This window comes from Amphibalanus amphitrite, unplaced genomic scaffold, assembly GCF_019059575.1.
Source record: "Amphibalanus amphitrite isolate SeventyFive unplaced genomic scaffold, NRLGWU_Aamphi_draft 001443F_arrow, whole genome shotgun sequence".
Lineage (NCBI taxonomy): Eukaryota > Metazoa > Arthropoda > Thecostraca > Balanomorpha > Balanidae > Amphibalanus > Amphibalanus amphitrite.
The window spans coordinates 122,588-146,674 of record NW_024882936.1 but is presented as its reverse complement, the minus strand read 5'-3'; the positions used below and the strand labels follow the sequence as shown (position 1 = coordinate 146,674).

The 24,087-nt window shown below is 51.8% G+C and overlaps 3 protein-coding genes across 4 annotated transcripts; 1 reads left to right on the top strand and 2 right to left on the bottom strand.

The window, feature by feature from the left end:
* Positions 1–2,381: 2,381 nt before the first annotated feature.
* Positions 2,382–5,627, bottom strand: LOC122373102. Of its 2 annotated transcripts, XM_043350873.1 has the most exons (4): positions 5,293–5,528; positions 4,912–5,005; positions 2,960–4,359; positions 2,382–2,926 (listed from the first exon to the last, which is right to left on the bottom strand). In XM_043350873.1, exons 1-4 carry the CDS (start codon positions 5,388–5,390, stop codon positions 2,494–2,496), a joined length of 2,025 nt encoding a protein of 674 aa, XP_043206808.1. In that variant the 5' UTR covers positions 5,391–5,528; the 3' UTR covers positions 2,382–2,493. The 2 variants fall into 2 exon arrangements, with proteins under 2 accessions (XP_043206808.1, XP_043206807.1); XM_043350872.1 differs by having other exon boundaries at positions 2,382–4,359; positions 5,293–5,627.
* A 1-nt stretch (position 5,628) lies between these two features.
* Positions 5,629–11,261, top strand: LOC122373105 (WW domain-binding protein 11-like). The gene is made up of 2 exons (XM_043350880.1): positions 5,629–5,920; positions 9,555–11,261. The coding sequence occupies exons 1-2, from the start codon at positions 5,863–5,865 to the stop codon at positions 11,054–11,056; spliced, it is 1,560 nt and encodes a 519-aa protein (XP_043206815.1). The 5' UTR covers positions 5,629–5,862; the 3' UTR covers positions 11,057–11,261.
* Positions 11,165–23,721, bottom strand: LOC122373103 (zinc finger protein 474-like). Its single transcript, XM_043350874.1, has 5 exons — positions 22,498–23,721; positions 14,023–14,241; positions 13,593–13,712; positions 12,963–13,227; positions 11,165–12,095 (listed from the first exon to the last, which is right to left on the bottom strand). The coding sequence occupies exons 1-5, from the start codon at positions 23,608–23,610 to the stop codon at positions 11,881–11,883; spliced, it is 1,932 nt and encodes a 643-aa protein (XP_043206809.1). The 5' UTR covers positions 23,611–23,721; the 3' UTR covers positions 11,165–11,880.
* Positions 23,722–24,087: the final 366 nt, after the last annotated feature.

The following is a 24,087-nucleotide window of genomic DNA, read 5'->3' as shown; positions in this document are numbered from 1 at the left end:
GTGGAAATTCATAACGGCATCACTCTCACATGCTTTCTTTCGTTTTCAGTCTCTCACAGCAGATGTTCGAAGTGACCACCTTCGCGAGACAGGCACAGAGTGGCTGGTTTGGCTGCTGACACGATAGCCCGCTTGTATGGTTCACACAGCCTTGCTGATCGCTCTCTTCAGTTCAGAGGCTTTTTGGACCTTCATTGTAGACCTGGCCCTTTAGATGACCCCACAGTAAAACATCCATAGGGGTCAGGTCGGATGAGCAGGTAGGCCAGTTCCGACTGGCACCGCGGGATATCAGCCAGTCACCGAAGTGGTTTTCGATGCACTTGAGCGTTGTTTTTGCGATGTGAGGAGGCGCACCGTCTTGCTGGAACCACATAAGGTCTATGATGAGGCTGCCATGCTTCATTTGGACTCGCTCTCAGAACTTCCTCAGCGCCGCCTGGTATGCGCTGTTGATTGACGGTCACGGTGTCGCCGCTCCCTTCCTCGAACCAAAGTGGACCCACAATTCCTTTTCCGCTGAGGGCACACCATTTCGGTGACCTTCCTGCTGTGCAGTGACTTCTTTATCATCTCATCTCAAGGGCCAGGTCAACAAGGAAGGTCTCTGTGACCTGAAGAGAGCGATCACCAAGACTGTGTGAGCCATACCAGCGAACATGTGTCGTCGGGCTATCGCGTCAGCCACCAGACCGGCCGCTCTGTGCCTGTCTCGCGAAGGCGGTCTCTTCGAACATTTGCTCTGAGAGACTGAAAACGAGAGAAAGCAGAAGAGAGTGATGCCGTTATGAATTTCCACGAAATGTACTCTCGTTTGGCACCATTTCCAGTCACATGCACGCAATAATGCATGTTTTATGCGAGTTCAAAATGTTTCCATCCTTTTTGGTCCACCCTATATGAGTGGGGGAGAGTGGGGCAAAGCGGCCACCCGGGGCAAAGCGGCCACCCATCGTTTTAGCCCTTCATAGCTGGCGTCAGTTCAAATTTATGGTTTCCAATTATGCTTCTCTTCACGGTCGTTCGAATGAGCCAGACCGGGGTTTCAGGCCCATCACCATTGTTCTGTGAAACACGGAAAAGCATTTCTTGCCAGGTTACCAACTATGTTTACAATTTTTAAATGTTATGTTATTCCATAACCGTTTGGAATTTTTATAAGCGTTCTTGTCCATGCATTGCATGGTTATCGTACATGTATTCTACCAATTTTAATGTCTTTTACCCCACTAATAGCTAAGCTGGAATATTTTTGTCTCGGACGGTATGCGCGGGGCAAAGTGGCCGGGGCAAAGTGGCCACCCCCCAATTGGCCATAAGTTGCTTCCATCTGGATAAAAAACATTATTTATCTTCAAATGTGTCGTCATACATTCATCTTGGCCACTTTTCAGTTGCATGAGTTACCAAATAATGCAATTAAATGTTTATTTTCATGAAAATCCTTTCTTTGAAGATGATAAAGTAAACATCCATCCTCGCTTAACCTTGTCACCATCAAATACCCTAGTCGTACACGAGGCAACTATTTTGTTTCTCATATCGGGACTTGAGAAGACGCCGGTGGCCGCTTTGCCCCAGGGTATGGGGCAAAGTGGCCAATATGCATAGGTTTAAAGTTTTGTCAATATCTTTCATATGTGAACGCCTTTGGAAATAAAACGCAGTTGAAATAAAGGCAACTTAATAGGGATCACATTGGTATAGAAAGAATCTTACCAAGTTTAAAAATCAAGCGTTGGCATCGTGAGAAGCGTTAGGGTGGCCGCTTTGCCCCACTCTCCCCTGCACCGTGTATCGTTAGGTACATGATATTTACCAACCATGCTCATATAGCGCGATATATACAAACACGCGTTACCTATCACCCGGTCTGACTGCGTGCGGCGGCCCGCGCACGGTAGCCAGTCCGGCCCACCGACCGCTACTGACCCTCTGTCGGGGTGTCAATGACCGGGCATCGTGTGAGGCTCGACGCCACCGGTCGATGGTGGCTGTTTTCCTAGCCGGGTACCGCACCACATCGTTACGGTCCCAGAGACATGCTATTGGCCGCTCGGCACTGGGCCGTCGCTAATGACAGGTGAAATAGACGTGCATACTGCATAGTGAATGATCGCGCCAGCACCCGGGTTGACTGGCCGTTCCTGAGGGCTGAATGTATGGCGATTGGCGAGGAATGTCGACCGGCCACCAAAATTAAATGAGTCGGTACCTCTAAAGGTTCTAAAATACGTGTTTGTGGGGACTTACCAAATGGATGGAAATTTGAGTTTTGTCGTTACAATAGATAAGAAATTTTTGTATGAAAAATTTGGAGCTCCATAATGGAAACAAGTTATCAGGACGCGCGACTCTTAATAAAGCAGCAAGGTCCTTGCTTGGGATCTAGGCATGCGATATAGGCATATTTATTCAACACATCATGCTACAGTTGACACGAAAGCAACACACTGCATTTTTTCAAAACACTCGTGATTCCGAAATGATCCGTCAGCCGACCTCGACACATTGGCTCTCCCTGCTGCCGCCGGAGCGTTTCTTGGCCAGGCTGCGGCACGCGCCGGCCTCGGGCGCCGCCCGCTTCCTCTTCTCAGTGCTGATGCCGACATCGAGCAGGTGCAGCATCTGGTTGACGCGGTGCTGCTCGCGCTGCAGCAGCTGGTGGAGGTGCTCGGTGGTGAGCAGCGCGCGCCGCTGCCGGCGCACCTCCCGTCGCCGCCGCCGACCCGCGGCGCCCGCCTCGGCCGCCGCCGCTCCGGTCATCTCCCGCAGCAGGAAGCTGATCTTGTTCTGGTAGCGCGCCAGATCGGCGGCCACCCGCTCCTTCTCCTTCAGCACTGCGCGCATCACCAGGTTCAGTCCCTTCTGAATCTGCAGGGTCTGCTGGATCAGGTCGCGGCCGCTGCCGCTCGCCGCCGCCGCCGCCGTCGCCGCCGCCGCCGCCGTCGCCGCCGCCTGCTCGACGGCCGCCGCCGTGCCCGGCGAGTTCTCTGTGACGATGACCGGCGGCGGACGGGCGGCCGCCTCGATTACCGCCTCCTCGACAGCAGCGGGCGCCGCCGCCGCGTCGGTGACGATGACGGGACTGCTCTGCTGGGCGCCGGCCACGATCACCGGCGCGGCGCCGGCCAGTGCCGCGGCCGCCGCCTGGTTCTCGGCATCCACGATCTGCTTGGCGGCGTTCTGGGACGCGGCGCCGATCGCGGAGGCCACCGACTTCATGGCGTTGCTGGCCGCCTGGCTGGTCACGTCCATGTTCAGTTTGGCGGCTGTGGAGGCGGCTTTTGCTGCGTTTCTCGCCTCGCTTGAAGCAAGGACGGCCGCAGCCTTTTGTACCTTTTTCATAGCGGCGTGCAGTGTCTTGCTACTAGTCTTTATAATTTCATCGTCGTCATCGCCATCGTCACTTTTAGAAGATGCAGCTTCACGCTTCCTCCTGGTCCTTGACTTCATGTAGGCAATGTATTTGTCTTCTACAGCATTTACAACATTTTCGATGCCCGCTGCGATGGCCTCTTCGGCCCAGTGGAGTAAATCGGGAGTCAGGCCCTCTTTAATGTCCTCCAAAATCTCATGCCGACCCTCTTTGATGGCTGTGGTAACTTTATTATTTTTGCCCATGTTTTCGATGTCAATGTCCTCGGGATTTGGCACTATCTCTTCTATAACGACGTCTCCGTTCTTGTTTTTGGCTGATTCAATCTCGATGACCTCAGGCGTCTCTGGGGGCGTGGTTGCCACCTCGACAATCTCCTCAGCACCTGAAGGCTCAATGACTTCGACCACCTTGTCGCCCTTACTCCTTGGCCCTGGTGGCTCTATGACCTCGATGACCTTTGGCTCGGGTGGTTTGGGCGGTTTAACAACCTCTATCACTTCCTCTGATGATTCAGTCACCGGTTCTACTTCGATCACTTCCTCCTTTCCTCCTTCGACATCGATGATTTCCTCCGTCTTAGTGCCACTAGACTGCACGTCGATTACCTCTTCCTCTGGAGGAGTACCTGAGTCGCTTATCACCTCTGTGTCATCTTCATCTTCTACCTTCTTCGCTTTCCCTTCTACAACCAGGTCAGTCTCCCATTTCTTCTTCCCTTTTGGATCATTCTTGTCCTTCTTTTCTTTCACATCTACAACAACACGTGACGGTTTTTGTGGAAGTTTCTGGGACAGAACGGTTTTCTCTTTGCCCTTTCCCTTTGTAATTACCTTTGGCGTTTTCTTTACTGTTATGGGAGCCTGTAATTTTGTATTGGGTGTGTGAGATACTGTTGCTTCTTCCTCGTTTTCTTTTTTCGTTGATTTCGCATCGTCTGCGCTGATTTCTATGACTGTCGATGTTTTCATTCCCAAAGGCTGCAAACGTCAGAGAGTTCGTAATTGTACATCAAACGTTAACATCGGGTAGGTGACGCATGTGTGAAAGAATATCTGACCAATTTAACCCGCACTCGTCATGCTGAGCTCTGTCATTCTCTTTCACCACACTCTTTGAAGTTCTTGTACTATTTAGACGTGACTCTCATTTTCTAAACGGAATATTGTCACTTGCTCTAAAACGACTTATCTGGCTATGCATACGCTATCCACATTTTTAGTTCCATATTTTTGTGTGCGGAACTCTACCAATATTTCGAATTCTACATTGAGTAATTGAGCTTATTAAAACTTTTTATGGACATGTAATCATTTGAATTTGCTGCACTGCCAAGCTAACTTGAGATATTTCAAGGCAGATTTCAGACTCAGCATTCAAGAGGGATCGAACCAGACGAACAGTCAAGCAAGACACAATTAAGTTTTGAAAATGCCAACTTAAAATACTTTTCAGGTGCCTTGCAGAATAGATGGCAGATGATATTGCTTGTGACAGGCTGATTTTTATCAAAAGATGGATCAACTACCAACCTGGGAGTCGTCTTCACGCTTCTCGTCTCGATGGCTTCTTTCCGCTTCACTTATTGAAGCGCTATCACCGATTCTGTTATCTTCGTCTGGATATCTGCAACACATGTTTCCCTTTTTATCACCTTATGTGACTGACGTGTCATTGAATAATAGCTTTACTCGGAATGTCCGTATTATCCCTTAGTCCTTGTCTTGCCTAATCATTTTAATGAACTCAATGTCGAAGGTAGATTTTCATCATCTCAAACATGTCATTTGTTGGGTCGTTATACGAAACCCCGATCAATATAAGCCTTTAGAATAAAGTAATTGCTATTTAGTCAAATGAAAACCTGACGGTGGTAAACGGCATATGCACTATGTACTTATGCAGGTACTTACGCGTCGTTGTCGTAGTCTTGTGCACTAGCGCCACAATGCAGCGAGATGACGAAAATGCAGAAAGCTATTGAGGTTGATAACAACAAATGGTTAAACATTACATTGTGATAGAATTGACATCCAAACGATATAAGGGAGAGTGCTTACTTTGTAATGCATAAATATTAAATACATTTGATGTGCTACTTATTTTGTAATGCTTTTACTGTGCTGCAGTGCTCGCATTATTGACTCGAATAAACATCGGAGCCATCGGAGTTCATAAAATGAGATGACGTCTCGTGCTCTTGGCACGAGAATCTTTCAATTTATAAAATCCATGGATTATCACTTTTTGTCCTTGCTTTTTGTTATTTTCAGACAGCTGAGGCAATGCAATTTCATATGCCAGACCTATACCTGCATTAGATGTAATTTTAAGGGTTGGATTGTCAGTTATGTGAAATATGCTGGCATACCCTATGTAATCATTGCTCGTTGATAACTGCACGTAAATAACCATATAAATGCAATGTCTTAGAAAGTTTATTTTGAACAACCTGGTGAGCTCTCTTACTTGTTGCTGCAAGAATGAAGTTGTTCTGGGTGATGTCTTTGGTGTGTCTGACAATACCACTTTCATCTGGAGGTAAGAACTGATATCAAACCAACTTTCCCATCAGCCTAAGTTAAAAACATTTTTAATCTGACAATACGAATGCGTAGGATCACTCCATGTGATTGAATGGTACATATCTTCCATATAACAATCTGTCAGATACTTGATACAATGACTAACCGTAGGTAAATCCAAAAGATGATAGCAACGTTCGCCTTTCACATACCTATTGATATTGAGGGCAACGCTGGGAAATTGTTAGTTGCACGTATTCTTTAAAGTAAGCATTGTGAAGGGAAAGGAAATGGATTACTAAACCAGATCTATGTAAAGATCACAACACCTGTTTAAGAATATTGGCTTTCATTGAATAGAATACAAATCAAACTGAAATAAAAATCTACAATTCAAGATAATTTCATCGGAGCTGGATTCATTCCTTGCATGTGTGAGATCCGATGTCTTACTTTTACCGTCACATTGTCACGTTGAGATGTGATCAGCACTGGTCGGTCTGACGCCTTGGGTCTGATCTATTTGCTTTTATCAATGGATCAGGTCACTAATTATCACCAACACAACACTGCCCACTGGTACACACTTAAGAACTTTGACTAATAAGTGAAGAAACGATGGCAGATAGGGAAGCGGCAATTGACGATTTCGTTGTGTATACTTTCCATGTAGATTTCCTCTGAATGTCTCTGCACAGATGCATAAATAGCTCCCTCAAATCTTATTTTGTCCATAAATCATGTGCATTTGTTTAGGTATATACCACTATTTAATTAAATTTGCCTATGCTTTTTGTTCTCTTGAGTCATTTCGTGTGTTAGCGAGAAAATACTGATAATGAACGGTGCGGATAAAATTGCGAGTACCATGGAACAGCTTCCCTGCAAGCCAAGGGAAAGCTCCACATCCCACCGATTCATTTTCAGTTTCTTCCCGAAAATGTCACGGAGGGATGTGAGAGATTTCGCTTGTCTTGCAGGTGAGGTCGACGTGATTTCGGTGGACGACGAAAGCGATGGTTCTTCAGAGGAGGTAGTGACCAAAGAGGAGAAGATTGTGGAGACGATTCCCGCACCGCCGCCCCAGGCCTCGGCTGTAGAGAAGATAGAGGTCGAAAAGGTAGACGTCACCGGACCAGACCTGGTCAAGCTGACAAGAAGAATAGAAGATGCTTTGAATGCTGTCATGGCCAAGGTCGTTCAAAGAAAAAGAGAAATAGCATCAGAGTTGAAGAGATTTGAAGTAGGCATAATGAACATTTTACGATTACTTGGCTCAGTGCAAGGAGGAGCTGGCCGAAGAAAAAAGCGCGAGGCGAAGCACGGCAGAGAGACTGACATCATCATTGACGATGACGACGATGACGACGACATTGACGACGACGATGATGATGACGATGACGATGACGATGATGATGACGATGACGATGACGACGACGACGACGATGATGATAAGTGATGTGTTTGGCGTGATAGCTGTGTTTGTTCATGTCATTCATCGTTGTTGAATCGTATCCCTTTCAAGTATAGGCAGATACAGGCTTTGCCCTACGATTGGATTCATGCCTGGAGGCTGGCTGCCTTGCCATGCTTTTGTCATACGCTAAGATGTAAATATTTCCCCATATGTTTTTATTGCAAAACATGCAATTAAATACACGTAACTGTTCGTGTAACGGTGGCCTTTGCACAAGTCAGTTGGAGGTACCCCTTCGCAATTTCGCACGTGCAAGGCCCACCCTCTCGCTCGCTCCGTTAGTCGCCCCAAAAGGCGTTATACTGGTATGTATTATACCGATTGATTGTATTGGCATATTGCATTAATGCATCATCGTAGCAGTTCTATAGGCGTGAAGCCGATCGAAGCGTCTTAAGTGTGAAGCCGATATCAATTGTTCTGCTGAATATGGTGTCATTTTTCGCTGCACCATGATTTTCTCCGGATTTGTAACATATTGATATAAAAATGTTACAAAAGGGGACCGTGTTTGAACTAAAAAATGTTTAGAAAGTAGATGAATATGCTCATTGATCAATGATCGCGCTTTTCTTGAAAGAAAAGCTTCAAAAAGCAACTTTTTTAAACGGTGCACGCAAAAATGAGATATTGCTTTTATTACATAGATGTAGAATGCGACCCTATGTTTGGTCCCAAGAGAGAGCCTAAGTTAAAGTCCAGTGAGCCTTTTAGACGAATTTGAATTAGTGAAATTCCAGCTTACTGGTAACAATGCATTTTCCCCTCGTTAATACATTATTTATGCACGTAATGGTTCAGAGAAAAAACATTCAACGTAGAAACCTAAGACAAAAGAAACGCCAAATGATAGTTATTTGGCATCCACCCAAGTTATCTGTCTTATGAGTAGGGTAACTGTGGGGAAAACGCACCCCTGGGTTAAACGCCTCCCCTAAAAAAATCGTAGATCTTATCGACGGATAGGTGTTTTATCCTGTCTTTCAGAACAGTCAGCTGCTTGTTTACGTAGTTCTCTATTTCCGGTTCTGCGTCTTGAGGAGCAGCGTGGGTAGGTGCTGATGTTGGTTTTGGGTGTTGTTTTTGTTGTTTTTACAGAAGATTCCTAAGCTTTTGATGCCCTCTTTATATCACAAAACTTGCTATTGTGCACATCACTCAAAACTGCGTTTTATTGTCATTCTGTTGAATTTATTATGCTGCGGCGCTAGTGGCGCGTTTTTTGTCAATATTTTGTTGACCGGAAATGGGGTGGATGGGGAAAGACGCCTACTCGATGCATGGGGCAAGACGCCCCCAGTTTTCTGAAAGGGGGGCGTTTTGCACGGTGGTGAGAGTGCAGGGTAGCGCCCTGTAAGTCGGGGCCGAAAAGGCCTCTCCCTGTCCTTTTTTGCTGATATATCCTAAACGACTGCAGATATCGTCACCAAACTTTCAGGACTCCTCCGGGCATCCATTTTACACATTGCAACAACATTTTATTCCAAAGGCTATGATAGGTTGACCACAAATGACGTCAGAATGACGTCAAGTTCTGCCATGTTCATCATTTTCTGTTGATGGATGGGGTGGGGGCGCTTTGCACATGGGTGTGGGCGTATTACCCAGGGTGTGGGGCAAAACGCCCTTTTGTAAGGGTATGCGGAAACCTTTTTGGGGGGTTAAATACCACACGCAAGTGTCTTTTCTTGGTCTCAAAGCGTAGTAAAAAGAATGAGCTACATGATGGTGCCCAAAGGTTTGAGTAATCTGGGTTGGGTTGAGTGTCAGAAGGTTTCGCGCTTAATGGGGGCGTTTTTGACCTATTCACCCTACTTTAAAAACGCTTTCAAATAGCACAGACAAAGAGCTCTGTCTTCACAGAGAGCTCTGCGGGGAAGGGCCGATGTTGTCGCAGTTCTCGCCCGACAGGCTAACGCTGCTGGACACTGGACAGATAGGCTGTACCGCAATACACGGATGCCGTGCGGAACAGCTGACACTCCAGCCATCCGCCGCTGAACGGGCGGCCTAAGAAAACGATTTTGGTGCTTTTTAGCAGCGTTGGCTTGTGAGTCATTTCACTTAGCAACGTTTGTTTCCCATTTTCTTTTTATTTTCCTACTGTGCCTGCCCACTTGACCCACCACAAATGAAAATAAGATAGGATTGATCAGTGTCTGTGTTGTTTTAGATGGTGTGGAAACCATAGAAACGATCAAGACCATAGACAAGGCGGTACCACAGCCCGTGCCCATTCAGACAGTAGTTCAAACAATGCCTAAAGAAGTAGTAACACAAGTAACGTCCATCAACTCTGGGGTCAGCGACCTTGTCAGCCAAGTCAAACGACTGGAATCAAAACTGAATATGGTTTTGGAGAGAGTCATATCTCGCAAGCGAGAGATATCGGCTCGACTCGATAACGTGGAGAGCAGTGTTGACAAGACGCTGGCCATTCTGGGTCCGGCAATGATGGAACTGAAGAAGCTGGGACAGAACACAATTATCGTGGAAGAGGAGGACGACCAGCGCAGGAAGCGGCGCCACGGCCGGTCCAAGAAGGAGGTCGGAGGACCAAGTCAGGGCAGACGCAAGCGTGAAGCTAAAACAGGTGTTAGGAGACGAGATGTGAAAGCGGAATGGGTAGCTGATATCCCAAACTACCTACAGAGCTACCACCAAGATACGTTGCTCCCTGAAGAGCATTATTCATCACTCCAGCGCTCGCTCAGAGACGCCTCAGCTGAGATGGGCCCTGCAGCTGCCGGCGCCTGGTCACCACAGGCGGCGCCGGTCCCTGGTCCGCCCCAGTCGCCGTACTATCCCGCTCCAGGGTGGCAGCCGCCGCCTCCGATGGAGACACGGGCGCTGCCGTTCCCGCTGCCCGGTGACCAGCCGCCGGCGCCGGGGATGCCGGCCGCGCCGCCAGCTGCTCCTCCGGCCGGCCAGCCGCCCCCGGCACCGCCGCCGCCGGGCGCACAGCCGCCGGCCCCGCCAGGCGCGCCATCGCCGGGCCAGCCTCCGCCGCCGGCACCAGGAGCACCACCAGGGGCACCACCAGCGGCACCAGGCGCACCACCGGGGGCACCACCAGCGGCACCACCAGCGGCACCACCAGCGGCATCGTCAGGTGCGGCACCAGCAGCGGCACCAGCGGCCGGGCAGCCGCCGGCGGCACCGGCAGCGGCACCTCAGACGCCGGCAGCCCGCAGACGCCGCTCGGAGCAGGCTCGGCTGCGGCTGGCCATGGACGGCGGCCACCCGGTGCTGATCGAGCGGCTGGACGGGCGGTCGGCTCGTCAGCGGCGGCGCGCCGTCGCCGACCCGCGGGTGCGGGAGGACGCTCTGGCTCTGTGGCGGCGGGCTGAGCTGGGCCCCGGCCCGGAGCCGCAGCCGCACCGCTGGCAGCGTGAGGCGGCCGAGCAGCCGGCGGCCACCACTGAGCTGGAGGAGGACCCCGTGCCCGACATGGAGCGTCAGGTGGAGAGGGAGGAGCGGGACCTCAGCGCCGCCGACAGACGCGCCGCCTACGACGACCAAGACGATGATGATGACGATGATGACGACGATGACGACGACGACGACGACGGCGATACGAGTCACATGGACTCGGGTCAGAGCGATGACGGAGGGGAGGACGCCATGATGGATGACGCCGCCCCCGTGTTCGCAGATGGTACAGAAGCAAAATGAATGTGACGTTTCTTGTCACTTAATTGTTTGCACGAATGAGTCGCTCTCGAATCGCACAAGCTCTACGTACACATAATTGTCATCAGTTGCCTGCCTCAAACAACAATATGTTCCATGTTCCCGTGTGTATTGCATGATTATATGCGACGATTACCTTGTGACAGAAACGACACAGAAATAAATCCGGACATCGTCCACGTTCTGACACCGCAAACCTAATTAGTGATTCAGGTACCACCGTATTACCTATCATGCCTCGCGGTATCACATCTCTCGCAAAACGCCACGATATCAGCAATGCTGCCAACTAGGTAGACGTCTACACTTCTACACAAATCACTGGAGTGTTATTAACTTCAGTGTTAATATAAGGCATGGTTTGTTGGCAACATGAATGGATTGCATCGCCTTCTTGATTTAAAGTCAATAAGTTTACAGACATGAATTGCACCATTAACCTCGTACCTATTGCATAAGCAGAAACTAAAGGAGCAACCGAAAAAGAGATTGATAAGATCGCCTGCTTGTCAGGTAAAAGAAATGGTTTGCTGAAATAAACCGTCAATCCAACTAAAACTATTTGAAATTAGTACTAAATCAGCGGCCCATGCAAGTAGCATAAGCGCTGTCAAATTCATCCTCAAATTCGACATCATTACCAGACATCTTTTGGCAACATAGTCACCATATAGCTCCGCAATGGCCCATAGCGTAAGATATCCGGCAACTGTGCAGTGCGCGTGCAGCCGTCCTAGGCCGCTTGGTCAGATCCTCTCACTTGCATCACTCGGTTGGCGATTCAGCCGAGCCCACCCGGTCGGGGGTCACTTCTGTTTGGGGTCGACCTTGCAGTTTTTGGTGTGCTTCTCCAGCCGGTCGGGGAAGAAGGTGCGCGCGCAGTTGGGGCACGGCACCAGCTCGGAGAGGTGGCTCTGCCAGGCGGCGTCGATGAGAGCGTCCAGCTGGCCCTCGAGCTGCTCGACCGGGCCGGCAGCGGGCGCCGAGGGGGCCACCGCCACCGCCGCGGTCGGTGCAGCTCCTGCCAACACGTGACGCGTCTCATCAGTTATATGGTCACATGTTACACGGTGATATCAGTCACACGTCAGTCAATGAGTCAACGCCATTACTCGGAACTACCACCATGAGATGGAATAGGCATGCCCTTGGATGGATAGTTCAAGCATGACAATGGTATACGTACCGACTATATAATGATAATCCATGAAAAAGTTATTAAAGCTTCGCTTCGTTTTGCAGCTCGTATAGGTCGCTGCAATGCCTTTATATAATTGTGACGTTCTTAACGACATTCGTGCACTTTCATGTTGTATGAAAACGGTCGTCCGGGTCTGAATAAGCATTCCTATCGGACAGTGGAGCCATTTTGGAGTGACGCGACATTTCTGGAGCCCAACAATGGCCACCGATCAATGCAAGGCATTCCCATCGACCTTGCATGATATATGGGTCACACGGATCAATAGACCGTTTGGGCCAAATGGCTCGGGACCTAACCTTTGCTAGTTGGCATGGATCTGCGCACCATTGTGACTGATAGGCGGCTATAGTCACGCTGCCTCGTCGAAACTTCGTCTACAGGTGCAGCATCGCTCTGGCCCTTGCTCCTCATCAATTTAGAGTCATTTATCAGGGGAAATTGTGTTTAATCTGCTTAGTTGGCCCCTCAGTTACATGCGACAGTGAACACTCGCGTATAGGCGCTAGGTCAAGCAATGATGGGTTTCCCATGTTTTCCCACGTCGACACTGGGCCATCGTTTTTTACTTTCGCATGTCGTATGGTGATCTCACGCAAGCTCAATGGTGGATCAGCAAAACATAAATGATCTATGAACAAAAATCAATTACAAAACAATTCGAAGTGTTTGCTCTCTGACTCTCACCACTGGGCATTGCCACCGTTGTCGCTCCTTCTGTCGGCGGCGGCTGTTCTGGTTGCTGTTCTGGCTGCTGTTCTTGTTGCTGTTCCGGTTGCTGTTCCGACTGCTGCTGCTGCGGTGGCAGCGCCAGAGCCGGCAGCGGCACCATCTGTTGGCCGGTGACGGCGTTCTGCGCGCGCCACCGGCTGACACACTCCACCTCGTGAGCGGCCAGCTGGTCCGGTGGAAACCGCGCCTTACAGATGTAGCACACGGACGGAGGAGCCACCTGTCGCGGCGGCGACAGCGTCACCACGTGCAGAGGCACCGGCCGAGCCGCGGCGCCGCCCGGGAGGCGACCCCGACGCACCGGCGACGGAACCGGGCGGACTAGGCGCACCCGGTGGATACGCGGAGGGGTTCGGTTCGACATTGCTGCGCTGCTCGAGTTTTGGGTGCAAGACTCTTGCAAGACTGACTCTTGCCTAGCTCTTCGAGTTCTGCATAGGTATTTACCTACTACCTACATAGCCCGATGAAGCATCAAACAGGTGAAAAGGCAAGTTTATACCAAGAACATAGCTTATACTTTAGAGCCTTGGGTGCAAAATAAACAGCCGATAGCTGGCGTGTCCGTGTCAGCTCGTGCCGTACCTGCGCCGGCGCCTCCCGGGCCGCGGCGTCTGCGTCCTTGGGCTGACAGTTCTTCTCATGCAGCTGTACACGGTCGGGGAAGAACGTACGGCCGCAGCGCCGGCAGGGAACCAGGTCCGCCTGAAACCGGACAGACGCATCACGACATTCACACCATGCTGGCTGTGAATCACGAATGACGAAAAATGAATCCTTTTAACATTTGATTTACTTTAAGATTAATTATACCTATTATTTAATCAACAAGTTATAAAAACTCATCATTGCATCAATATTTTTAATTTGTCACATGGATATCAAAACGTTCAAAGTTAAATATGGCAGCATATTATTTCCACCGTCCCAGGTGACTCGCGCGTCAGTGGCCCATTCGACACGTGCTCCCTTGCATCAGCCGTCAGTGCATTGCATCAGCACGTCGTTGGCTAACCTGTTGTTGGTCCTCTGTCCGGCTGTCGGTGAGCTGGGCCTCCGGCGCCGGCGGCGGCTGACCCTCTGACCTCTGACCTCCGGCCGGCGGCGGCTGACCCCCTGACCTCTGACCTCCGGCCGGCGGGTCGGCGTCTGACCTCTGACCTCCGGCCGGCGCCGGCTGCGGCTCCGGCTGCCGCTCCGGCTCCGGCAGAGAGTCGTTCTCGCGGCGCCACTTCTACGGGCAGATCGGGAGTGTTCGGAGTCGGGAACCGGGGAAAAACTGAAGAACAGAACGACAAGAGACTCATCCAGTAAATCTGAGTGATTATAATGTGTTACAGCATATACTGCAAAATTCCACGGTTGACTATCGGGAGCGCAGCTCTGGGTGTTATGGGTGGAGTCAGCTCTGCGGCCTGTGCTATACGCTCGCTGCTCGGCAGGTAGATAACCGCGTCTGCTGCCTCGGACCGATGCTGACCGTGCGAGGGCAGCAGTACCTAGGTAACTTGGGTAGGTCCACTGGCGGTCGCAGCCGCTAGCAAAAGGGGGGGCCAAAGTCACACTCGCGGGACATAACATTTATCCGTCACCGGGAGGGGGGGGGGGTGATCGGCTAATTTTTTACGTCCACGAGGTGCCGCGCAGTTGGCATTACTTATGCTTCATCCATCTGATTCTTGCGTGAAATTTTTAAGCTCAATTTAAGGCAAAATCACCAGTTCCATTTCCCGTCCCACGGTGCTTCCACCGGTCGGCCCACTGCACCATGACGACGGATCGGTGTAGCATAGGTATACTGGAAGGTCAGGCACGCGGATTCATGACCTTACCACTATAAAACAATTCGGAAAAGTACAGATACCTCTTGCTTTGAACAAGCATGTGAAACCCAGAGAGCATTTTCAGACTATGACATTTACTCATATAGGTAACATACCTAGTTGTGTGGCGGCGGGAGAGAGTAGGTACACCGACCGGCCTCTGGAGACCCCCCACAGGTTCCGAGCTTTCAAAATTGGCATCTGAGGGCCGCGCGCGACTCCTGCGGGGCTTCGCAGCGGCTCTATTGGGGCTCACTCAACCTGCCTAGTCTTACTGCTAAAAAGACTGGCCCTGAGCCCTAAGGACTTCATCAGTCTCTGCCAGCCCCAGGACCCACACCGGCTCATGGGGTCCCGACGTCGAAATATGAGGGAATCTGCGCCGGACCATCAGGACGCAAAGTAATCTCGATCAGGACCAACGTAAGGCTGTGCCGGAGACTGCGTGAGCCCTCTGATCTTCAGAAACCCACCCATATATGTTTTCACGTAGAGGCCAGTTTAGGGCCTTCAGAGACCAGTACAGGGCCTGCAAACTACAAAGGCCAGTAGTTTGAGACAATCAGTGACCGAGTTGGGCTCTCAGAGGCTAATGTGGGTTATTACAGGCCAACATGGGCCCTCAGAGGTCAGCGTGGGGCCCTAAAAGACCGGCATGAGCCGTCGTTGGACCCCAGAGGCCAGCAGAGGGCCCTCAAAGGCCAAGATGGGCCCTCCTCAAATGCCAATGCAGGCCCTTAGAGGCCGGCATCGGGTCTTCAGCAGCCAGTGCGGGGCCCTCATTGGCACCTTAAGGTTCGTCTTGGGACACCACAGACAGAAATAAGGCCACCAGAGACCGGTGTGAGACCCTCAGACGCCGGTTGGGACCCCTGAGGCCTGTTAGGGGCCCTCATAGGCCAGATGTGGGGTCTCAGAGGTTGATGTAGGCTCTTAGCGGTCAACGTGGGCACTTGACCGCCACTGAAGTTCCCTCAGAGGTCAGTGTAGGACGCTCAAAGACCGGTGTGGGAGCTATATTGATAGCTGGGCGTGGGTTTTTTTTTTTTAGCTTCGTGACGATCGAATAATTGCCAGGGCCCCATACACCTACATGGGGGCCCATTGGTTGTTTGAGGGGGGGGGGGGGGCAAATGATATGATGGCCCCCTTTATTGACCTTGGGGGGGGGCATGGCCCTGATGCCCCCCCCCCCCGCGACCGCCACTGTGTACACATTACACACATGCCTCTGAGATTACATATTAGCTCATGCAAACTCTATGCAGGCCCCGGAGTTCCCACGCTAATCCTTAAGAAACCAAGCCGGCATACGGCGTCACCACCGGGCTTCTGAGGTGCACAGCACCAACCCATGAGGTCTTACTTTAGTGTCTTAGAGCCAATCTCCTTTAGCAGGGCCCACCCACCACTGCCGAAGAGGGTCTCATGCCAGCCATTGCTGGGCCTACGAGAGCCTCAAGTAAACCCACGCTGATATTCCATATAAGATCCGGCCATACTCGTGAACCGGTGCCAGCGACGCTGACCACCAAATTGACAGAATGCGAAACTGAGCCCTCATGAGTGAAATTTACGTCCTTTGATGGCGCAAGAAAGAAAATGAAACATACGAAAAGCTTTTCTAGGACTTTTGTTCGATCTGAAAGGTGGGGCCAAAAGATAGTATGGCCCCACCTTTCAGCACCAAAGGGGGGGCCATGGCCCCCGTGCCCCCCCCCCCCTGGGACCGCCAGTGGGTAGGTCGGGTAGGTGCAGGGATCAGATTAGGGAAGTCCTATGCTGGACAAGTTTCGGATAACGAGTCTCGGATCATGGATAATATCCCTCTCGCATATGTATACCTACCACTTACCACTTAATGAGCCAAAATATATGATATGCTAATTCTAGCAAGTGTACGCATATAGGTATCCATTATCTTCGCTTGCTACAGAACCAGCAGTTCACACGCATTCCACGCAAAAGCGTTCTCAACACAGCTCTTCTTTGTGTGCGCTTCACAGTGATGGTGTTCCAGACTTCGATGCCTCGTCATAAAGCAGGCTGTTTATGCCTATGGCGCACCGCCTTCAGGATTCAGGCGATGAGCTATAGACAGAAGGCTGATGAAATGTTGCGGTCGTCTCCCGTCAGCTGCACCTTTGGCCCGCGCCGCGGCCCGTCCTCGGGGACTGGCCCGCACGCGGCGCGGCGCGGCGGGTGGCGGAGTGTGACTCAGACGGCGCGGCGGGTGGCGGAGTGTGACTCAGACGGCGCGGAGTGCGGAGCGCAGGTGCAGCGGCTATATAGCTGCAGCCGGGCCGGGCCGGGCGCCAGTGCGGCGGACAGCGCTCATCGCTCTGAACATGGTGCGCGCCATCGCTCTACTGTGGGCGGTCATCGAGCTGTGCGCGGCCACCGGGAACGGCTCCTGCTACTGGAAGGCGTTCAACGGGCATGTCCCCGACGGAGCCTTGTGGACCGAGCGGTATAGACGTCCTCTAGACAAAGCGGGTTTGACCAAGTCGGGCTGCGAGCAGGTCAGGTGTGTCCTGGGCCAGATCAACATCACTACCTGCGAATCTGTCAACCGCTCCCAGACTTCCATTGAGGGAGTTTATAGAGATGAGTTTCCCGCGTGTTGTCCAGTGCGAGTCTTCCGAATATATCGTTCAATGCAGGTGTGCTACTCCGATGCATTGAAACACCTTTTCTTGGAAGAAGACGAATGGACTGAACCAGGGTGTATATTTGAGAAATGCACCCGGCCGTACGTCCGAAAACATTGTCCTCAGATAAGGCCCGGCTCGGGGTGCGTGTCGGTTGAGGGTGTTTCAAACGCCACCTATCCGAAATGCTGCTCCTCATGCAGGTGTCCTAATAGCACGACGGGACAGTGTCACTCCAAAGAGCTGGACAAGCTGTTGGAGGACGGCGCCGAGTGGACGGAGCCGGGCTGTGTCGGCGCCCGGTGCACCAAGGGCTGTACTTTTCTGACCACATGCCAGCCCGTTGATCAGCCATCAGCCGACTCGACCTGCCGAGTTGTCCAGGACACGGCGGCGCCTTACCCCAACTGCTGCCAGAGGATCGTCTGCGACAGGAATGAATGTCTCATGAGCAAAGAGAAGAAGTATCTAACTTTTAACCCTCGCCCGCACATGCCATTTTCCCATCCTAGAACGCACATGGGGGGGGGGGGTTGCCACCCCCCCCCCCCGCGCCATTTCGTTCCTGTTGGAGATAGAGCTTAGCAGTAAAGACCAAAAAGATTCTTTGGGAAGAGACGAATCCAATGATACCCAGTTTTACCTTCTCAGGTCAGTCATTGACCTTCCAGGTCAGGTCAAACTAAAAAATGTTGCTGTTTTGGGTCACCGTTGGATATCAAGTGTGCTGCTTATCAAATACCGATGACGATGCTGTTTTCTGGTGCCAAGCCAGCTAGAACCTCTTTGTCACACTACCCGACCAGAATTTTGCTGCTGAGGTCATTTCAGGTCAAGTTAGGTCAAGGTCAATTATATGTGTTTGTATGTCTGTGTGTGTCTGTGTGTATACTGATGTGTGCACCGATTGTTTTTGGGTCCATATTACATGAAATCATGATCTGAGAAGCTTTTACCAAAAATGCAGTCAAAAAACTTCAAAAAAAAGTAAATTCAGCTTGCCTAAAACGCAATTATCTTAGGTGACCTAGGTTGACCTTGACCCTGACCTTGACCCCTGTACATCGTCAAACAACATGTTCCATGATAGGTAGGAGGTAAGACTGGCAAAAAAGGCCGAAATCAGGGTGTCAAAAGCTCATAAGGCCCATGGCAAACGCAAGATGTTGAGAATTGGCCATTTGGGTCATGACATGACCTGAAAAACAAGGTCATATCTCCGAAACCAAAAATCACAGAAACTTGAAATTTTCAGTGGACATCAAGAAAGGATAGAGGAGCAGCTATACGAAAAATCAGCCTTCTAGCTCTAAAAATGTTGAGTGCAGAGCAGAAAGACTACCTGGGGGGGGGGGTGGCAACCACCCCCCCCCCCCCATGTGCGGGCGAGGGTTAAACACGGCGAGGAATGGAAGGAGGCGAAATGCGCTCGCGCCAAATGCTTAAACGGGCGCATCGTGAGATGGAGGCAGTGCTAACAGCCCGGTCTGATCAGATAATAAGAATAAGAATAAGAATAACATAAGAATAAGACAAGAACAGAAAAGGAAGCGGTGCGCCATGCCAAAGAACATGCTACGTGTGCGGATGCTCAGGATGCTGGTGGACCAGAGTCCAGAGACAAGCAAAATGTCTGGAATATTGAAAATGCAAGTAAATTCTTACCACACGCGTGGAGAAGATGTTTTTGTTTCTTTGTTTTGTTGGGTTGGACCCTTTCGATCCAATGAGATCATTTTGGAGCCGGAAGGATTATAGGAATTAAGGGGAGACATTGGTCGGGGCAGGCACCATAGTGCGTCACTGGGGCTGAGCCCGTCCGAATGGACAGGCCGACCAGCCCCCCAAGCACTCTCTGCACCCGGCTACAGGGTGCGTTCCCTCGGGAGCAGTGCCACTCCAAAGGAGCAGCCCGCATGAGATAAAGTTGCATGTCCAGCTTGGAGTGGGGGGTTGCGGCGTGGAGAAGAATTTCAGTATCCTGAGGATGGAAATACGTATTTATAGGTGGAAATACGGACGGGTGAGAAGATGTATGAAAAGTACGCTTAGCCCGCGCCCTGCTGGGGGGTGTTTGAACACCCCCTGTGGTTTTTCGCGAATATCTCACGCGCCGTCGTTTTTGCCACACCTTATCATACATCAATTCTACATATGTGAAAATTTCAGACCAAGGTCATTCAAGGTAAAGTTGCCAGGCTACTTGAAGTGACCTCACCTCATAAAAGGTTTCAATGTCTGTCATAGCTACACCGAGTGACCGATCGCTTTGGAACTTTCAGTGATTGCTAAGAGCAATGGTATGTACAAAATGTATATCTCAGAATTTTGATATCGATGACCTAAGCTAAGGTCAATTTTGCGACCTCCCCACATTATAAGTCAATGGGAGAAAACTGAAATGCGCCGCTTTTGGACGAAAGTCATTATAAACACTCTCAAACACGGAATTACAAGTAACTTAGGCACACTAAACATGAAAATAATGTCTGTGACCCCTGTTTATGCCCCTGAGGTCATCTCAGGTCACGAATGGTATCTAACAGTTCTTCGCAAATAACTTTTGATAGAGGCATGCAAGTGCCAGGAAAACACCTTAGCTGTGTTCAGCTCGACGATACGAATCGACTGATATGCAACATGACCATTTTGTCAGTCATGACCTTGACCTGAGGTCAAATTTTCAAGTTACCTTTCAAGGTCAAGTTATATTTCATTTACCTAATGCGTCTTGACGAGAGAAACACGATGCCAGTAAAAGTAACCTCGTGCAAGGCTTTGGTCAAGAGCTATGACAGAAAAACTGCTCCCAAAAATCGGTTATTTTGCAGTTTTTACCCCTGCAGGCAAATCGCTGACGTTAGGTCAAATCTGAGAGAATTGCTCAGAAAGGGAAGGGCGTTAATAGGGCTATCGAATGCGCTTTTCCGCGGCGCTGTAGCTCTTCTGGTAGCTCTATTGGTTCCCGAGTTATGCGTTGGCTTCTTAGAAATTGTCGATATTCGACTTGAAAATCGGCGAAATTTTGCCTTCAAACCTTTGGTGACCTGACCTTTGGCCTGACAAAAAAAAGTGCCTGAAGTGATTTCGTCATTATTTTCGGCGCTTTTTCGAACGCTGCCTTCCGCGTACCGCTACGTGGCCCAGGAGCCGAGCTAGAAGGGGGAGGGGTGTTCAGCCCCCCCCCCCCAGCAGGGCGTGGAATCGAGGACCCCCAGTGCACCGTGTTCCCAGCCGCCGATTGTAGCTAAGTTGGGCATTCGGCGGAGAGTGAATGTCGGAACTCGGAAGTGTGAATCGAAAGTAATTCATCTTTGCTCCCGTGAGGGGAAGTGTTTTGTTCACTCGAGTGTGAGCAAAAAGTTTCTCGTTTTTCGTGTGAAGGGAAGCGCTGCAAACGCGAGCAAAAATTAAAAAATGTTTAACGGAACCAAAAGTTTCGCACGGCATAGCGGCAAGGGATCCCTTAGGATAAGCTTCGTACTTCCAGGCCATTTCAGGCCACTCACGGTCAGTTTGGACTCTCAGAAGCCTGCTTAGGATCCCAATCGGCGTGGGTCACCCCAAATATTTACGTGTAGGTATGTGGTGCTTTAGGGCTTTCTGAGCCCAAGGTGGGGCTCTCAGAAGCCAGTGTGGGCGGCGGGCGCTAAGCGACTAGGCCCAGGCCCCAGGCGCTCAGGGTGAGCTCCATATGTGGAAGGCTTTTGATGTCAATACCTACATACATACATGCATACATACAAGACCCGTGTGGCCCTTCAGAGGTCTACGTATGTATAAGATCCTCAAAGATCCCTGTATGGGCCCTTTCAGAGAACATGGACACCAGTGGCATAGGCGGCGGAACGGGGAGGGTACCGGGACACCGTATCCTCTTTGATTTAGGCATTTTAATATTAGCCCAATGGGCGTTGCATGGAAAGAATGGGACCAAAAGTCGGCACTCGGCAGTGCCCCCCCCCCCCCCTTAATTGAAGGTGTTCGCCGCTACTGACCAGTGGGACTCACAGAGGCCGGTTTGGACCCTCTGAAAGCTTCTTAGAGCTCAGTAGAGCTCCTTATGGAGCCTGTGTGAAAAGCAAGCTCATGAGCCCTGCGGCACTTGAACAATACTTGAGCTTGTCGCAGACATTTGACGAGAGTTGAGAAAGATCCCGAAGATTTCGTGTCACGCTTTGAACGAAAATTATGCGTCAGCACTCCAAAACTTATGAAAATCAGCTATAAAATGTAATAAAGAACCAACTAGGAACAGGGAATGAATCACAGCATTGACATTTCCGAGTCTGGAGTCGGAGTTTTGAAGATTTTGGCGACTGCGACTCCGACTCTAGTTTGAACTGCACGCTCCAACCGAGTATGACCTCACAGGCATTATCAGAAATAGTACCCCCATTTTTTCCCGACTCCTAAATCTCATCGGATCTGTATTGATCTCAGGGGGTGCCCGGTCCGAGGTTGGGGGGGGGGGGGCGGCAAGCTGCCCCGCTTGCCCCCCCGTGACGACGCTAATGGTGACATCATACATTATTACCGTACTTAATTTCAATAAGGCTGCATGAGACGCCCTCCGAGTTTTCGTCAAGCTACCGACCAAATTTAGCTAGTGAGTCGGGCTCAGGAATAGGCACCAATGAACCCAGAACTCATTTGGACTTTTTTGACCCCTGTGACGTCATCTTTGCCTGACCTGAAAATGACCTTTGTAAAAATCGTGGACCTTGCCCGTGCGTACCCCATGCCGTTTACCTACCGCTTGTCGCTATATTGCTTCGTTCTCAAGATCTCAGGGGGGGGGGCGGTCATCCGCCCCCCGTCGGTTCTTAGTTGGCGCAGACCCCCGTCGGTGCGTGGGTTAAAATCGGCTTTCAGTCAATGCATCTCGTAATTGAACACACGCTCGTTTTCCTCGAAAATATGGGAAAACCTTTATGAAAAAGATGGGCGTCGCCCTCACCTGGTCGGCGACTGTTGCTGACTGCAGGAACTGACTGTGCAGTGGGGGCCACTCACCTCCAGGCACTGAGGCTGGTGAATAAGCAGTGAGTTGGCACCGAACGGCTTCCCGCACACGTAGCACGGCTCCGGCCGCGGCGGCGCCGCCGCCCCGTTTGTCACGCGCTGCTGCTTCGCCATCGTGAACGCCAGCTTCTTGCGCATGGCGTCCTCGCGCGCCTTCTTGCTCTTCTCCTCCTTCTTGAGGTACTCCTCCCTGAGTCGCTGCTGTTTGAGCCGCTGCTCCTCTTCCAGCTGCTGTTTGCGCTGCGCCACCGGGTCGACGATGGGCGGCTGCGGCGCGCCGCCGCCGCCGCCGGCCGCCCGGTACCGGATCGCCACCGGACGCTGGATCGACATCCGCTTCTTGGAGGGCCGCTTGGCGCGGCGCGGCGGCTCGGCGGACGGCTCGGCCGGATGGCTGTGAAACCGCTCCGGATTCTCCGGCTTGCCGCACGACATGCACGGCCGCGGCACGCCGGCCTTGGCGCGCGGCGCGTGAAACAGCTCCTCGAGGGCGCGCGTGAAGTTGGGTAGCCGCCTGCCGAGCTTGGAGGTAGCCTTGGTCGCCTTGGCGCGGCCATCGGGTGATATGACGGCCGCCGAGCGGTAGTCGATGTTGGGCACGTTGAGGTCGCGCGAGGAGGGCTGGCTGAGTTTGATGGTTTGCGGCCGGCCGGCGCGCTCCTCGGAGGCGGCGCGCTCGGGCCGCTCCCGGCGCGCGCGGTTCTCCGCCGCCAGCTGGAGCAGTTCGTTGCAGCGCGTGGTCGACATGTCCAGCTCGGCCTTCTTCTCGGCGTCGAGCACTCGCGGCTTTTTCAGGGTGGCAGTGCGCGGCCGCGAGACGCGCGGGCTCTGCTGCTCCTCGAGCGCAGCGCGCAGCCGGCCGTTGCTGCGCGGCCAGGACGAGTTGAGAGACGGCTCGGCGGCCGGCGGCGGCTGCGGCTCGGCTGAGCGCTCCGACGCCGGCAGCGTGGCATTAGCGGCCCGCCAGCGCTCCAGGCAGCGCGTCACGTGCAGGGCCACAGAGCGCGAGCCGAACTGACGGCCGCACACGTAACAGTCGACGTAGGCCGGGGGACGAGCCGGCGACTCGGCGGGGGCACTGGGGACGGCGGCAGCCGCCGGCATGGCGGCTGGTCTTGAGCCGGTCCAGCGAGAGGCGCCGCTGCCTCCGGACACAGCGCCACCACAGCTCCAGGTGAAATCAACAACGGAACAAAACTGATCCTCAAGCCCTTAAATCAGCTAGTAAACTTACTTTTACACCTTTGTTCAGTATGTGATGCCTCCACACGGTTAAATTTCGCACCACAGCGTCCCACTCCCAAGTCAGCGTTATCACTATAAAAGCTCTTTTCTCGTTGCGCCGTGTCACGAGTCCCTCTGTCTCCACTGGGTGGTCCGCGGCTGGTGACAGGGCGTCTGTCGTGTCCCCGGACGGGACGGCTCGCCAATCAGTCGGTGCCTGGCGGCCGGACGCCCCACACTGACGGCCGGCGGCGGCGGCGGTCGGCGGCCGCCGAGACGGTCGATACAATCACCCAGGTGAGGCATACAACACAAACAGAGCGGCTCGCCACGGCCAAAGACGCCCGCTCCGTGTCA